Source organism: Acanthaster planci, linkage group LG04 (genome assembly GCF_054643075.1).
Source record: "Acanthaster planci isolate LZ-2023a linkage group LG04, COTS_SCS, whole genome shotgun sequence".
NCBI lineage: Eukaryota > Metazoa > Echinodermata > Asteroidea > Valvatida > Acanthasteridae > Acanthaster > Acanthaster planci.
This window is the reverse complement of record NC_141780.1, coordinates 8,510,410-8,526,593: the sequence shown is the minus strand read 5'-3', so window position 1 is coordinate 8,526,593 and position 16,184 is coordinate 8,510,410. Positions and strand designations below refer to the sequence as shown.

Here is a 16,184-nt window from a genome sequence, read left to right as displayed (position 1 = left end):
ACTTTTTGTGGTAAGGAGGCCAGGATACATTTTGAGGTTTTCCACGCTTCTCTCGCAGGAAAAAAAGTCTTTCTCTCCGAATTTTTCATAAAAAAATAAAGATAACCTTCATTTTTGAGGGAGTCATGGCCCACAGTCCCCCATCGGGGGTACATAGCTTTATTCAGAACTGGACAAGACCTTGCCCTTCTTCACAAAGGATCCCAGCATAGATTACAGCAACATAAATATATATTTAAAATTGTTGGGGGCGGGGGGGGGCTGAGACACAGGCTTCTGAACAATTCTAAGATGGGCTAGCTTTCTTGAACCATTGTGATGCATCGGTAGGGGTTTCCATTTTCAACTTAAGATCTAGATACGTTATTTGAAGCTTTTATTCTGATCACTGTTCTTGTGTATAGCATCGCTGTAATGGCTACAAGGTGTAGGCCTACGCGGGGTGGCGGCGCGCGCGGGGTGGTGGCAGTTTGATTCTGGATCACAGCAATAATACATTGCTGTTATGACAACAGAGGGCGCTCTATTCACAACAGCCAGGTACCTCCGCAAACTTGCTTGGTACTCGCGATGTGGGTTCAGGGTAACAGTTACTTGCCGGTTCACTCAGAGATGGCAGCGCCCATTTGAGTTGGCGCACGCTTATTCATCTTGGCGAAGAATCTGTAGTAAATATTATTTTTAACCACAGGTAAGAAAATTGTTCTTGCACGCAGTAAGTAAAGGGATCCGTATCTTGCCCTTGCGTTAGGAGTTGGAAAGATTTTCATTCGCGAGGTCGGAGGTTGTTCCATTTATTGCACTCACATCTACTCTGGCATGTCTGGGCAAAGCCTAAGGCCTAGCCTAAACCCGCGAACAGGGCCCAACGAATACTCTACTGTCGTATACTGGGCCCTGTCCCAATTAATACGGATTTCTTTCGAAAACTTTATCTGGGACATCCGGGGGCATAACTAAGCGTCCGCTTAATTTTATGAGCTGAAATCGCCTTTTCCTCGTTTTGAGGAAAAACTGTTGCCTTTTTTGCCATTTTCCCACTCTGTACGAATTTTGGCCTGACTTGTTCATTACACAGACTCCTTTGTATGGCTAAGTAATGGTACCCTGTACTAGAGCTTGTCTAGTTTGCACCCAGACTTCAGCACCTACGGATCTCGTTCAGATCTATGAGAGTACCTGTCGATCTAAGTACTCGTAGAAAATTATGGCTGTTTTGTGTCGCAGCTAATACGTAACTCCCTTGGCTGGTTCCCTGTCCAGTCAAACACATTTGCAGCAAATCATTGGTAGTGCGGCTCACTCTCTGTAATGTGACACGAAAGTGACAAAACAGCCGTCGGTTTTGTGCAAGTGGGGCAAACTTCGTCCGGAGTGGGAAAGGGCAAAAAAGGGCTACTGTTTTTCCTAAAATGAGAAAAAAGCAAGTTTTCTACAATTAACAACCTAGCGGATAGTTTACACCGTAAGTAGTGAACATACCGGTGCAATTTCAGCTCATAAAATCAAGTGGATGTTTAGTTATGCTCCCGGATAACTTTTTCAAAAGAAATCCCTATGAATTGGGCAGGGCCCAGTATACGACGGAGGAGTACATGTATTCGTCGGGCCCTGTTTATCGGTCTACCGGTTACCGGTTGGACGTAATCTACATTGCATTGTGACTAACGTCCAGGGTATAAAGGTCCTCCTACAATGTGAAATATTTTCAACGTTTTTGGGTAATATTTCTACCCGGCGAAGGCAGCTCAAAATGTTGTTCACAAGTGCCTTGTAATCCCGAATTCCATAAATGCTGTGTTTGAAATTACTAAATATGCCTGTGGACAACATATTTTGCAGGAAATTCTCCGAAACTCCACCCTTTCCGTCGCAATTTGTTAGGGCCTAACGATCTACATGTACTCGCATATGTGAGAAATGCATTTCAAAACAGCATTTATGGAATTCGGGATACAAAGTACTTGGCAATGACATTTTCAAACAGTGTGGGAAATGTTTATAGCACATAAATAGTGAAATTTCAGGCACATGTGATGTAAAGGTTGAAAGTTTGAGTCTGTAATTCAGAGTTTCCCCATAGTCTGCTACACTATTTTTGCCCCTTTGAGTTTTAAGTGTGAAAGATGGAATATCCATCAATTGACCAATCAGAGAGAAGAATAAGGAATCAGTGACGTCAGCCCGACCTTGAGAATACACGGATATTGCTTGATTTCCTGGCTTGTAACGGTACGTGTCAATACAATCCTTTCCAGGTCCCCCACTCCCTTGGTCAATGTTGTCATCTCAAGTTGGAGCATAGACCGTGCACTGAGACCCAACATTGAGAGAGGGCTGGGGGGGGGACAACTTGGCCATGATTGTAGCTGTACTAGTCAGTGACAGTTCCTAGTCTGAGTAATTGGGACTCTACAAATCGCCTTTTTAAACATTTGGACGTGGTCGGGCGATAGTGCAGTCCAATACTTCTTCCATTAGGGCCTAATTCATTTCACCTCTAAAATGGCTTGTGTGTTGTCGTACCCCAGATCGAAATCCTCCGAATTCACCTCCAAAATGGTCCTTAAAATGTTGATGTCTAATCATTGCTATTGGGCACCAATTTTGTTCAAGTGGGCATAGGGATCCTACCATTGCCCTAGGAATCCTTTTAATACCTTAATTGGATTCAGCAGAAGAAACACGCTAGACTGCCGTTTAAAAAACAATTCTGCCATTTACTTCTGGGATTAAAAGAGGAGTCTGCATGGCTCCCAGGTTATCACTAGCATAGGGCTTTGAGATTAGTTTTATAAAAACAGAATGAAAAAGTTGAAACTTTCTGTACATTTTATAAATTCTGACAAATTTTAATAAAAGATGTAATTTTTACTCATGTTGTCTGTAGTGTGTAGATTTTCTTAATCCCCTAATCCTACAGATAAGGATGCGTACAATTTACAGACGTTGAGTTGGCTTCTTGAAACTGGTAAAAATACTGAAAATATTAAATATTTTGCTCAGTTTTATACCATTCATATTCTGGACTCCATCCGCAACATAGCTTGGAGGGAGTCCCACTGGGCTTGGCACAGTCAGTCAACGTGTGTGATCACTCAGTCTTTGCACCATTGGTCAATCATATTGCAGGATTTGTCAGTAATTCTGTCATCAGCTGGGCCCCTTTTCTGGTAATTCACGGTTGTGAAAGATTGTTTCCAAAAAGTAAAGTTGGGCATTTAATGCAGGATTGACCAAATGCAGCGGTTGGTCAGGTGGTCGGGCAGATCAACCAATTGCACCTGACATATACACGTATTTTGCCGTCATAGCTGTTATTCTCACCATTGGACGACTGCCAGCTTTGTTTCACTTGTGCACTGCCTTGCCATGCCATTGGGCTGCGTGTTACTGGGGCTCATGCGACGTCATGCTGACCATGAGAATCCGGCTGTACTTTTTGTCTATCCTGTTTTAACATGTTGGCATGGAACCAATACAATATGAAATTGTTGGTTGTGATGAGTTGATCTGTGCAATACGATTTGAACGGCGTATTGATCTGGATGGAGCATGTACAGATGTAGTTCTACAATGGTAAAACAAGTCAGGACTTGAATTTGGGGTTCATAAAACCACAAATTAAAACAGAGCCATTGGGCTTGGCAGGGTATTTGTGTTTGTTGACACTTTTTGTTTTTGTTTACCCCTTATAGATCAGCGGTATTTCAGCAGTTAGAAAGTGCTTGACTAATCACCATGGCAACAGCTCAGCCAGGTGCCGATTCAGGCTACCGTTGGGAAACCATCACAAATGCTCTTATCAAGCGTGTGTTCTCATCTGTCATCGCAGTCAGTGGTCAGCTGTTTCTTATCGGTGGCTCAGATGCCCAGGGCAAAGGCACAGATGACTTCCACTGTTATAACCCAAAGAACAAGAAGTGGACACGTCTCTGCAACATCCCTACAGCAAGGGCAGGAACTGCTGTGGTTGCTGTTGGGACAACCATCTTTGTCCTTGGTGGTGTTGGAGTAGATGCCATCCCTGTTGATGTGGTAGAGTCATTCGATGTTAGCAATAAGAAAGGACAGTGGAACAAAGACATCAAACCGCTTGCTGACCGGATACAAGGGTTGTCAGCTGTAGCGTACAGTAAGCATGTTGTGGCCCATTGGGGATACTTGTCCAACTTTCATAGTTCGTCTCATCCATTGTTTTTGTACTTTTCACAAGCACTAAGCCTGGAGAGGTTTACAGCCTGTATATGAACTTAGGAAAAAGGTTGATGGACCATCATTTCTTCGGTGTGTGTGCAGATTTTTGGGAGGAGGAGGGTCAGAGGAAAGAATACCTTTTTAATGCGTGTAAAAAGGGGAACATACATGACCCCCATCACCTTGAAGTATGAAAGAATACCTTTTTAATGTGTGTGAAAAGGGGAACATACATGACCCCCATCACCTTGAAGTATGAAAGAATACCTTTTTAATGTGTGTGAAAAGGGGAACATACATGACCCCCATCACCTTGAAGTATGAAAGAATACCTTTTTAATGTGTGTGAAAAGGGGAACATACATGACCCCCATCACCTTGAAGTATGAAAGAATACCTTTTTAATGTGTGTGAAAAGGTGAACATACATGACCCCCATCACCTTGAAGTATGAAAGAATACATTTTTAATGTGTGTGGAAAGGTGAACATACATGACCCCCATCACCTTGAAGTATGAAAGAATACCTTTTTAATGCATGTGGAAAGGTGAACATACATGACCCCCATCACCTTGAAGTATGAAAGAATACCTTTTTAATGTGTGTGAAAAGGGGAACATACATGACCCCCATCACCTTGAAGTATGAAAGAATACCTTTTTAATGTGTGTGAAAAGGGGAACATACATGACCCCCATCACCTTGAAGTATGAAAGAATACCTTTTTAATGTGTGTGAAAAGGGGAACATACATGACCCCCATCACCTTGAAGTATGAAAGAATACCTTTTTAATGCATGTGAAAAGGGGAACATACATGACCCCCATCACGTTGAAGTATGAAAGAATACCTTTTTAATGCATGTGAAAAGGGGAACATACATGACCCCATCACCTTGAAGTATGAAAGAATACCTTTTTAATGCATGTGAAAAGGGGAACATACATGACCCCATCACCTTGAAGTATGAAAGAATACCTTTTTAATGCATGTGAAAAGGGGAACATACATGACCCCCATCACCTTGAAGTATGAAAGAATACCTTTTTAATGCATGTGAAAAGGGGAACATACATGACCCCATCACCTTGAAGTATGAAAGAATACCTTTTTAATGCGTGTGAAAAGGGGAACATACATGACCCCCATCACCTTGAAGTATGAAAAAATACCTTTTTAATGCATGTGAAAAGGGGAACATACATGACCCCCATCACCTTGAAGTATGAAAGAATACCTTTTTAATGCATGTGAAAAGGGGAACATACATGACCCCATCACCTTGAAGTATGAAAGAATACCTTTTTAATGCATGTGAAAAGGGGAACATACATGACCCCCATCACCTTGAAGTATGAAAAAATACCTTTTTAATGCATGTGAAAAGGGGAACATACATGACCCCCATCACCTTGAAGTATGAAAAAATACCTTTTTAATGTGTGTGAAAAGGGGAACATACATGACCCCCATCACCTTGAAGTATGAAAGAATACCTTTTTAATGTGTGTGAAAAGGGGAACATACATGACCCCATCACCTTGAAGTATTTACATTTGCTGAGAAAATACAATGGGTCAATCTGTTGGTCAATGGGTAGTTGTTTAAACATCGAAATAACCAACCAACAAATGCAAAGGGATGGTCTAGGGAGGGTAAGTTGATCATGCTATCCCCTCTGACTGGTTGTCCAGTCACTGTTAGTGTTACAGGTAATGGTCAGAGCAAGTCCAGTACCACTTTGTGTGCACACTTAGCCTTGCTTTCCATTCATAAATACTTTCACTAGAAACTAACTTCCTATGGTTAGGCATCCTACTAGTGCAAAGTTATATACTTGGATTCCCATGAGAATGTTACATGTATGTATTGACCCAAATAGTCCTCAATCCTCCAATAGGTGAAGGCCTAAGACCTGTTAGGGCATTTTACACATAACATGTAACCTTAGCTAGCATGCTGAATTCAATTTTTTTCTGTTTGAATAGCGTTAAACATTGAGTTGTCCGGATTTCAAGTTATTAATTGAATTCCCCAAGTCATGATGGCACAAAACACATACATGAAACGTGTACATAATCTTAAACTTTACTTGCTCTGCTGTGGCAACAATTTTAAGTGATTATTTTCCCACTTTTTGTTCATTCTCAAGGTGTATTTTTTGCAGACAAATAATCATTTAACCATGATATTTTGTGTTTTACTAAAAGATTTCTTTCTACTGTTAAATAAAAATCAACCGCCTTCTTTTTTTCTTCACTTTGAAACAATTTGGCCGAATTTTTTTATCAGCGTCACAAAATCTTTGAGATAACCGGATGTAGTGTTGTGGACAGTTACAGAGGTTTTTTTTTTACATAAAAACCTATTCTTCTGGCAAGAAATAGTCTGCTAATGAGATAAAACAATCTTTAGACCTTAACTGACTTGAGATACCAAGATCTTATTGTATGTCCCTGACTGCATAATTTTTTTAATTTGAGGACTTCAAATTCACTTTTTATGGCGATACTCGTTCACAATTTTCTCAATTTATTTGGATGGCATGTACAGTAGAACCATTAGTTGACATGCTGTACTGGTGCTATAGCATGCAGCACCTGGTTGAATCGTCAGCACTGCTGTGCAGCATATGCGCCGATTTGAAATCTTAATTTGCCGACTTTTGCATGCTGCGGCTTATACACCGGGCGGCTTACATTCCGACAATTATGGTACATCCCACCCCCTTGTTTTTACCCTCAAGGATGGCTTTCTAGTAGCCATCTTTGTCATAGGCTTTGCCTTTTTTTACCCTCCCCCCAACTTTGAAGGTGTTAGCTTAATAAGGATGGAGGTGAAACAGAGTATTGGAAAACCACCATAGTATAGTCCTTCCCTGATTTTTGATATACGCCAATTAAAATTCACATTAGAATTGTTGGAAGGCAGCTAAAATGTGGCAACGTACATGTACATATGTATACATGTGTGAACAATAACTAGTGTCTCTAGCATTAAAACATTCAGCCTCCCATAGTTTAGCTGTGTCGTGAAAATGGAGTTTTTAAAAAGATTGAGAATTAGACCAAGAGGTGGTTATTTTCAAATGAGATCTGCAACCTTAATGGTAATCTGATGTTTGTTCTCTCAGATGGCAAAGTCTTGGTTGTCGGAGGAATGAAGCCTGATACGACACCTTGTGAGAAATGCAATGTCTTGGATCCAGAGAAGAAGCTGTGGTTAAGCCTACCTGATCTGCCCACTCCTCGCTATGCCATGGGCACTTTCCTAAAGGGAGATAAGCTGTATCTAGTAGGTAAGGCAGATCTTGCCAAAGATGCCAACTCTTCAGGGATAGCTTTTTGTCCAGGCCTGGGTCTTCCCTGGCCAGCCCAGGGTTCAAACCATGGTTTTTTTCAGTTGGCGGAACATTTTTGAGATGGTTTGGTGCCCAGTGCACGACACTTGCAAATGCTATGAGACTATTTTGCAAGAAATCTGGAATGGCGAAGTACCCAAAATTTCGAACATGTTCAAAATTTGCGTGTACGTCTTCACAAACTAGGAGAAAGTTTGATAAACCCCACACAAGTTTTGAGACGTCTTGGCAACATTTTTTCAACTAATTTATAAAGTGCTGTGACTCCAATTTGCAACAGTCACAAGCCTATGTGTAGTATGAGGGTAGCTTAAGCAACTTTTAGCAAGTTGAACCAACAGATTTCAGCGTTTTGTTTTGGATTGTTTTTTTTTTTTGGAGGGACACTTTGGAAAAATACACGCTTGTAGCCAGCTTTTTAAGAGATACAAACTTTTTGTTGTTGCTTTTGATAGGTGGACGAATTGCCAAGAATATCTGCCCAGCCGTTGAAGTATTAGACATTGTTGAGAGACAGTGGACAAGTCTACAGCCAGTCCCTACCAAGCGTGCCTTCCCCTGCAATGTATCCATAGGCAGATATATCTATTGCATCGGTGGTCTCAAGGAGAATCCTAAGGATGGATTCTACAAAGTGGTGGAGGAGTATGACATTGAGAAAGGTGACTTTAAACTGGTTGGCCTGGTGACATTCATCTCTGGATAAATTAGTGTGATATTTTATTCCAGTAAAAAAGTTAGTAATGTGGCGAAAGCAAACTTCCGTACTCCATAGCGGCATAATTATTAACTTCTTTCAATATTTCATGTAATTCTTGTAAGGTCACAGCCATGAATATGTTTTATGATTATGCAAAATTTTAGATCAATTATCGTCAAAGCTCATTATTAATAAGATGCATGGTTAGCCTATCGGAAAAAAATCTTGTGAGAGTTAAAAGGAAAAACACACAGTGTATCAAGAAAGAATTACTTTAGCCCCCTTCACAGCGGGACTTGTTAAAACACGCCGTAAAAATTGAGATCCTCAGCCCGCTTTTCAGCTATTATTCTCGTCCCACGCTCGAGCGAACATGGTGAAAGAAGGCAGATCCTGGCTCTTGTGTATATGGTAATTGGTCTTTGTGTGTAGCCCAGAAATGAAAAGACCAAATTTGCATCATAATCACCAGCTTCACAATGGTCCCCACTTTGAAAAGAGGCAACAGGAATGTGGAAGCTTGAGTAGAGCCGTATGCCACCGAACAATCAGCCTTTTCACCATGTAATTCACGCTGGGCCACAAACCGAGAATTTGCAGTTTGGCAGGTTCATGACAGCATGCATGTAAGATTTTGTGTCATGCATTTCTCAAGTGTTGGCCACAAAGTCACTGCAGCAGAGTTAGTGACCATAAAGGCTCTGAAGGTGTCTCTGTTCATTAGAAGTTGGTGTATAAGAATGATGTGTTAGTATATGTTTCATGTAGTCAGCGATTGATGTTGTCTATTGATCAGATGAGTGGAAGGAAATGGAACCTATGCAGTATGAGAGAGGAGATTTCACAGCTGAAGTCGTTGGTGACAAGGTGATAGTTGTCGGAGGCATGGGTAAGTGTGCCGTAGAAGCAACCTCACACATGTCTGTCACAGCATGTTGCATTTCAAGGCAATGAACCGTACTGTACTTTTTTCTTGTAAAATTCAAATGTGCTGAACATTCTTATTAACCTCATTGCGCCGGGGGCATTTGTCAATGTTGATGATGCTGAGACGGGATCATTATCATTGTTTTCTGTTTTCAAAATTCTTTAAAAATTCATATCTTCATTTACTGGACACTTACACCCACACAAAGGACTGTCTGGTGTCTACTCTAATCTGACAGACAACATCTATTGATGTTGGAGTATTTCAGCCAGGCCTGCTGCCTTGTAAAAAGAGCCCAGATTGTGTGGTGTTGTTGATGTAATTTTCTTTTGTTCACGAAACTGGCACAGAGCGTCGCTGACCTCTTTTCAATAGGGGCCAGATTACCCTGCAGTGGTACTGTGTGGCTCATCGCTGCGGTGGTGGAACGCTTTTGTCCCTGGTGGTAATCCGCTCGTGCTAAATGCCCCCAAAACTGTGGCATACTGTTTCAAAACAAGGCTAGATTATCTCAAGTATTGAAAGTGAAAAAATGTTGGTAATGCCCAGCAGCCTGGTCTTTTGTTATGAGTATGGTCTTTTGTTATAAGGCCAAGTTCCTTTTGTCCGATTTTGGAGACCCCGGCCACGCATATAAAGAATACGTGTCCGAAGCCGGAATCCCAGCGGCAAATGGTTAAGCAGTGCAGCAAAGCACTGATCACCTAATATAGTCTGTGTCTTTTAAATTCACAGTGTATGTAGAAGTTCCCAAGTGCATAATACACAAGACAAAAATGGTTACTCAGCTACTCCTAACAACAAAAAAGCTAGTGTATAGGCTTCCTTTAGTGCATGGATATCTCCATTGTTATGCCACGTATTGGATACTCATCGATCTGGACAATCTGTATGAAATGAAGTGTAAGATTTAATCTCAGCCAGGCATTGGTAAATATCTACATTCATATTGCAACTGTCCTTTTCCAATTGTAGGGCACAGTAAAGAGCCTCACAGGAATGGTGAAGTCTTAGACCCAGAGACCAAGACGTGGAGTGCACTACCTCCTTGCCCAACCTCCCGCAGTTCTTCCACCAGCACCATGATGGATGGTAAACTCTATATCCTAGGGGGTATGACACCCAATGGTCTCACACTAGCTGTGGATGTGCTTAGCATTAAGGAGCAAAGTACAGGTAGTCAGAGTGCCACCAGACATACTGGCAAAAGGCGTTGAAAACAAATTGATTGAAGTCATGTGAATAGGTTAGATCAGTTCAAGGAGATTTATCCATGTTTGCTGTGTGTGTGTGGTTTACAGACTGCCGAACAACTCAAACTGGTTTTCTCAGCAGGTTGGTAGTCAAAAATTGCTGAAAAAAGCCAGATAAGACAAGAAACTTACTGAGTTAAACCAGCCTTGGTGCCCCCCCCCCCAATTCTGATGACCTGTGAAAGGTTTTGGAAGAAATTATTTCATAGACACATCAGTATTCAGAGGTAGGGACATCCATAGCCCCTCCAGCAGCAACATATTAAATGAATAATGACATTTTTCTGTCAAGAGTGTTTTTGTAAAATAATGCCTTGATGGCTTCCTTGTAGGTAATCACTAAAATTTCAAAGATATTTTGGAATTGATTTTAGAAATGGTAATATTGTTTGGGTTTTAATGTAGTGTTATTTTACCATTTTGGATACATGTACTTAGAATTCATCATTTTATGTACTTGAACAACTAGTTTGATATTTATATTCCCTAAACACGTTGGTTCACCATGATGCGTGTGCCTTTTTTTTCAAAAATCCTCTTCCCTGCATCAAGACCTTTCAAACTTTGTGAAACTTAAGCTTTACAAATGTGTGAGAGAGAGATGTCAGCTTTCAGGCAGGCGCCTGATTTCAGGTTTTTATTGGAAATGTTGAGCTTATGTAAGGCCTTAAGGTATATTTCAGTTTATCTGACCTTTTCAGTCTTAGGACAAGAACCTGACAGGCAATCCTGTTGAGGTGCCCAGGGTAATGACATACATCCATTTGATGATGTATGAAGAGCGGCTTAGGGGGTTTATTCGTCATTTCCCCCTTCCACTTATTAGTTCAAGGATTTGAAGTGAATTCTTTAAACAAAATCAGAAACATTGTGAATTCCTCATCTCAAATTCTCAAGCATGTACATGTATATCTACATCCTTGGCCTAGGCTCCCGTAGTGCATCAATACAAGGGACAGAAACCTTACCTGCAGTCCTATTTTGCAGTGAAGTTACCAACTCAAACTCTCCTTTTGAGATTGGGGCATTTAAAGGACAATATATATTTCTCAAACTCTGAATAGGACATTACCACACCTGCTGGTTACAAGAGTGTGCTTACTTCTTTTCAGCAAAAGACAGAATTTTGCTTCAGTGAAAATGGTTTCATTGAAATATAATGAACAGTTAGTATGAGACTGTGTTGGTATATTCCAAGTCTGAAATGATATCAAGTGTTGCGCATAGTGTGCAATTCACAGAAATGAAGTTAGAACACAATAAATCATTTAATATAAAGCACAGTAGACTTGCCAACCTCTGATATCACAAAACTGTATTCTGAAAATCCACAAGTTGTGTTTTTCATTAAGAAATCCATTATCAAGTTTTGTGGAGTGAGTTGGCCCTTTTCCCACCTGATTCAACCACGTTTTCAAATTTTGAATTCTTTGTTATAAAGAATGCTTATTGCATGTCTGGGCTTTTGGATTTTCCGGGCATGAATTTCAGTCTTCTGTCTGTCTCCATCCCCTTCTGTGGATTTGTAACGCGATGACTGGTCTTCTCAAAGTTTGAATCCACGTGAGAGCTTCTTTGAACAATTTATACACTTGTGTTGCATTGACATTTTATGCAGTATATATATCCAAAAATTGAAGTCTCCATGAAATCTGGTACAGAATGATACATGTAAAGCATGTAAAAACAGTGCGATTAAAAATGACTGCACAACTTTACTGCACTACTCGTATGTTTTACTCCCATTCGATGTGTGGAAATTAACGACTTTGACCGTGCGTGGCGGTTACTTGACCGGATTCTTGTGAACCATAAGGAATTGTACTTAGCAACCTGCCAATCCTCAGTTGAGCCTTCTCGGTTTGAAGACTTTGTTTGGACAAAATTAACAAACGATCCCATTGAACCCTTTGTATGTGCTTTAGAAGGCTTTAAACGAATAAAATACCATAGAATCGTGAAACGAAATGCTACACAAATATGAAATTTAGCCTCAAAGTGGTTGCTAAGATGATAAACTATTTCCATTTTCAATCAATCTCTTGGTCTTTTTTCCACTAAATTTCTCAATTTTAGAAGTTTCCCAGAACAGTGAGACAGTGCATACGACTGGCCAGATTCTCAACTAGATTGTTCTGTTTGACATTCATGAGTTGTTTCTGACACTTCTGCACAGCGTGATCTATGTGTTTTACATGCACAAAACTGATCCAGCCATGTACCGCGTACCGTTACAAGCGTACTGACGTACATGTACATGGAAATTGTGCGTCTCAGCAAGGTTCATGTTCATGTGGTTCATGCATGTGTTGTACATGTAAAACTTGGGATAGATACCCTGAATTGTAACATTTCCCTGGCAACGTTATAATGACAGATACACCTCGGTTTCAATAATAAACTTCATGTTAACTTACTGTAGTGTTGCATTCGTCTTTCGTTCCCGAGTCACTGAATTCTTACACTCGCAAGGCTGTAAGATTATGCGGAATAATTGAGGCTGAATTAGGTTGATAGCGCTTGCTGTCAGGAAGAGAAAAAAATCTAGTGGAAAACTTTCAGTAAATCTAAAACCTTCACACCTTTCTCCACTACAGCCCACTTTTTTTAACAACTTCAGGAAATCCATGAATTTTTGTTTTGAGCCTTCAAAAATCACATCAAATGCAAACAAATTACCGCTTACGATAAGAGCTTTCACAAAATCACTAGTTTTGACCACTCTGGTATCGTTTCTCAATTTTATTTTCACAAAACATGTTAGGAAAAAGCCTTATCTTACTATGAAACTATTTGTGGGCAGGAATTTTTATTTCCAAAAAGTGGAAATAAGATGTAAATTTCATGAAATGAAGCAGCTGCATGCCTGGCAAGAATTCTCATGGTCCTCATTACGTATGTAAATGACCTTAAAAATGGGACATGGGTAGTTAATAATTTCCCTCTGAAACATACGTGACTAGTTGTCATGAAGCCCTCTATCCAGAAAACTAAAATTCACTAACCTAATTTACGATGGAATTCATGCTATCACGCATTATAATGGAGATTGTTAGTCACTATTTCCTCTGACACAAGAATGGCTGAAACAAGTTCCACTGACACAACATGAATATTGATATTTTACTGGCAGCCAATCACAGCACAACGATGGCAGGGTTCCAGGATGGTATTTGCACACGAAGCTAGCACTTCAAGCTGCAACAAATAATGCCCACTTCAATACTGTTTGCATGTACATGTGTATATGTACAGATATTTCAGTCGCATGCATTATATTGCATTCCATCCAGTAGTGTTTTCGCACCCAGTCTTTCAGAGATCGCTGCAAAAAACTTCATTTTACAATCTGCTTTTGCAACTGATTTTTGAGGATCATGTAAACTCGCAACAGTTAATTCAGGATATTTTCAGGCGTGTCAAAATGGCTAAAACCCGTATTTTATGGGGGAGAAAAGGTACAGTTGTATTTTCAATTAAATTCCCGTAGAAAATATGGCAAAATCGTATTAGTTGGCAGGTCTGGCAAAGTAAACGATAAGGATACAAGTACATGATATTCAAATGAAAGTACATTTTGATTGGAAACTGGAAACTGTTTCATCCTTCAAAAACCAACAAAAAAATTATTTATTTGCAATCTAAATTTGAAATGTCCTTATATCATTGGTCATTGTTATCCTTAGCGCCATGATTTAGATGGAATGGTGCTATAGAAATCCTGTGTTATTATTATTACTGTATTTGAGTTGAATCAATCAGTTATCTCTGAAATCAAAGAAAATCTATTTGTGGGAGAGGTGTTATAAGTAGTGACCACTCCCTCCTGTAGATTCACATGTTGAATGAGTCTGCAGCCTTGTTGAAGTTTGTTTGCATGAACACAGTGTACATGTATATTTGAAGTGAAAGCATGGAACATGTAGATATAGTGAAATATACGTTGTATGGCTATCATAAGAGAATTCATAAAAACCTTTGAAATCATCTAGTGTTACTTGGTGGAAATGCGATGAATATCTTCAGTATTTGATTTACATGGATATAGGCATCCATAGAATTCTACTACAGAAAGTGTGACCAGGATTATCCATCGTTATCAAACCAATGGTGATAGTCAGACCCGGGTGAATCGAAGAAGGCATATGTGACCTGTCACAACAAACTGAGAGTAAAGTCACATCCCGCTTTTTCCTGTTTTTGGGGTTCAAAGTCATAAGTGGAGGTCAATTTTTGTGGTTTTTAATATTTGGGAAGAGTAGCCCGTCTCCTGTTTAATTCCCAATATTTTACTGGATCATATAATATTTACAAATTTTCTCAGCAATTTCGACTATAGCATTATTCGTGCCTGGTCTGAAATGTTGAAACAATGTTGGAAACAAAGACACAAAGCTGCCAGAATAATGTCACATTGTCACCTTATGCTTTTACCCTAAGTGTTCCATGTACATGCCATTGGAGAGCTCTCTTTCTGCTGAATTAAAAAATACCAATATCTCAATTTTTGAACATTCCCACTTCCAGCTCATTTTGTGGTGACAGGTCACATATTATGGAAGAAAACTGGGGCACACGCAATATTGGAACACAACAACTGGCTTTTGAGAATAAACCAATAGAAGATGCTGAAAGATGAAACAAAGAAAATGTTGCATGGCTCTGCCCATGAGCAGAGCTGTTTATTGAGTAGCACAAATTTCAGATGTTGGGAACAAAGTAGCTGTTCATTATGTGTGCAGTACAACATGCAGGCATCATGTGCTAATTTTTCATGTGCATTGATGCATAATCCACCATTTTGGTTCCAACAATTGAGACACTCATGTCGCAACTCTCTGTAAACAGCTCTGCCCATGAGTAACCAACTGTCCATTGTCTCTTGGTGGTACAGCAAAGCAAGAATGAACAGGTGCTAACGAATGATAAAATAACAAATTCAGAAAAAAGTTTACCCTTCATACTGTGGTAGTTTGAAATGGTGTTGTTCCTTTACTTTTCTTGGTTGGAAGGTGCTACCCTTGCAATGGATGCAATGGGAAGTTGGATCCAAATTATCACTTTTATTTAGAATGTGGTAATCTTCCATTTTCCTTGAAAAATTGTGAAATGTCAGGTATGTTGAAATATCTTCAGTTGATTTTTTTGAAAACTGTTATGTGTTCAAAAAGCCTTTAGCATACATTTTTTTTGTAACTGCGGCTTTTGTAACTGCTGACTTTACTTGACATAAGAACTGTTACTTCAGATGGTATCAATTTTGCCAAATTTTCTTGACAGGCCTTTCCAGTCCCGTGTAATTCCTGTAACCCAGTTTTGAAGTGCAGTATAGCAGAGAGATTTGGGCCTTCTTACACATAGAGTATTTACTTCATTATCCATTACATGTAATCACCGCAGGTATATATCTTCCTTGGGAGACACATCATTTTGTGTTTTAGCCATTTTTACAGATTTGTTTTTTTTTAAACATGGGAATACTAAAAAAGACACAATGCGTCTGAATTGATTCCTGCTAAGTGCCGTGTCCTTATTAAACCATGCTGGGTAGCTGTGATGTGTGCAGTTGATAAATGAACTTGTGTAATAATTACTTCTACAAATTGCCCTTTCTACTGGGCACCACCCACGCTCAGATGAATTCCTTGAGACTAATCCTAACATTCCTCAATCCTCCAACAGGTAACAGACTGAGGACCATAAGGGCAAGTATAGACTGATGCCTGTTCAGTTAACATTTCAA

General features: G+C 39.8%; 1 protein-coding gene across 2 annotated transcripts; it reads left to right on the top strand.

Annotated features, from left to right (window-relative positions):
• The first annotated feature begins 595 nt into the window (after nucleotides 1-595).
• Nucleotides 596-15,950, top strand: LOC110974932 (uncharacterized). Of its 2 annotated transcripts, none has more exons than XM_022226908.2 (6): nucleotides 596-691; nucleotides 3,699-4,135; nucleotides 7,333-7,497; nucleotides 8,016-8,222; nucleotides 9,057-9,149; nucleotides 10,164-15,950. In XM_022226908.2, exons 2-6 carry the CDS (start codon nucleotides 3,742-3,744, stop codon nucleotides 10,403-10,405), a joined length of 1,101 nt encoding a protein of 366 aa, XP_022082600.1. In that variant the 5' UTR covers nucleotides 596-691; nucleotides 3,699-3,741; the 3' UTR covers nucleotides 10,406-15,950. The 2 variants fall into 2 exon arrangements, with proteins under 2 accessions (XP_022082600.1, XP_022082601.1); XM_022226909.2 differs by having other exon boundaries at nucleotides 601-715.
• The last annotated feature ends 234 nt before the right edge of the window (nucleotides 15,951-16,184 follow it).

Excerpts from the sequence above, each read along its gene's own strand:
- LOC110974932 (XM_022226908.2), top strand. The coding sequence starts at position 3,742 with ATGGCAACAGCTCAGCCAGGTGCCGATTCAGGCTACCGTTGGGAAACC. Across the intron at positions 4,136-7,332 it reads GTTGTCAGCTGTAGCGTACA|ATGGCAAAGTCTTGGTTGTC; the intron begins GTAAGCATGTTG and ends TTGTTCTCTCAG. Across the intron at positions 7,498-8,015 it reads AGATAAGCTGTATCTAGTAG|GTGGACGAATTGCCAAGAAT; the intron begins GTAAGGCAGATC and ends TGCTTTTGATAG.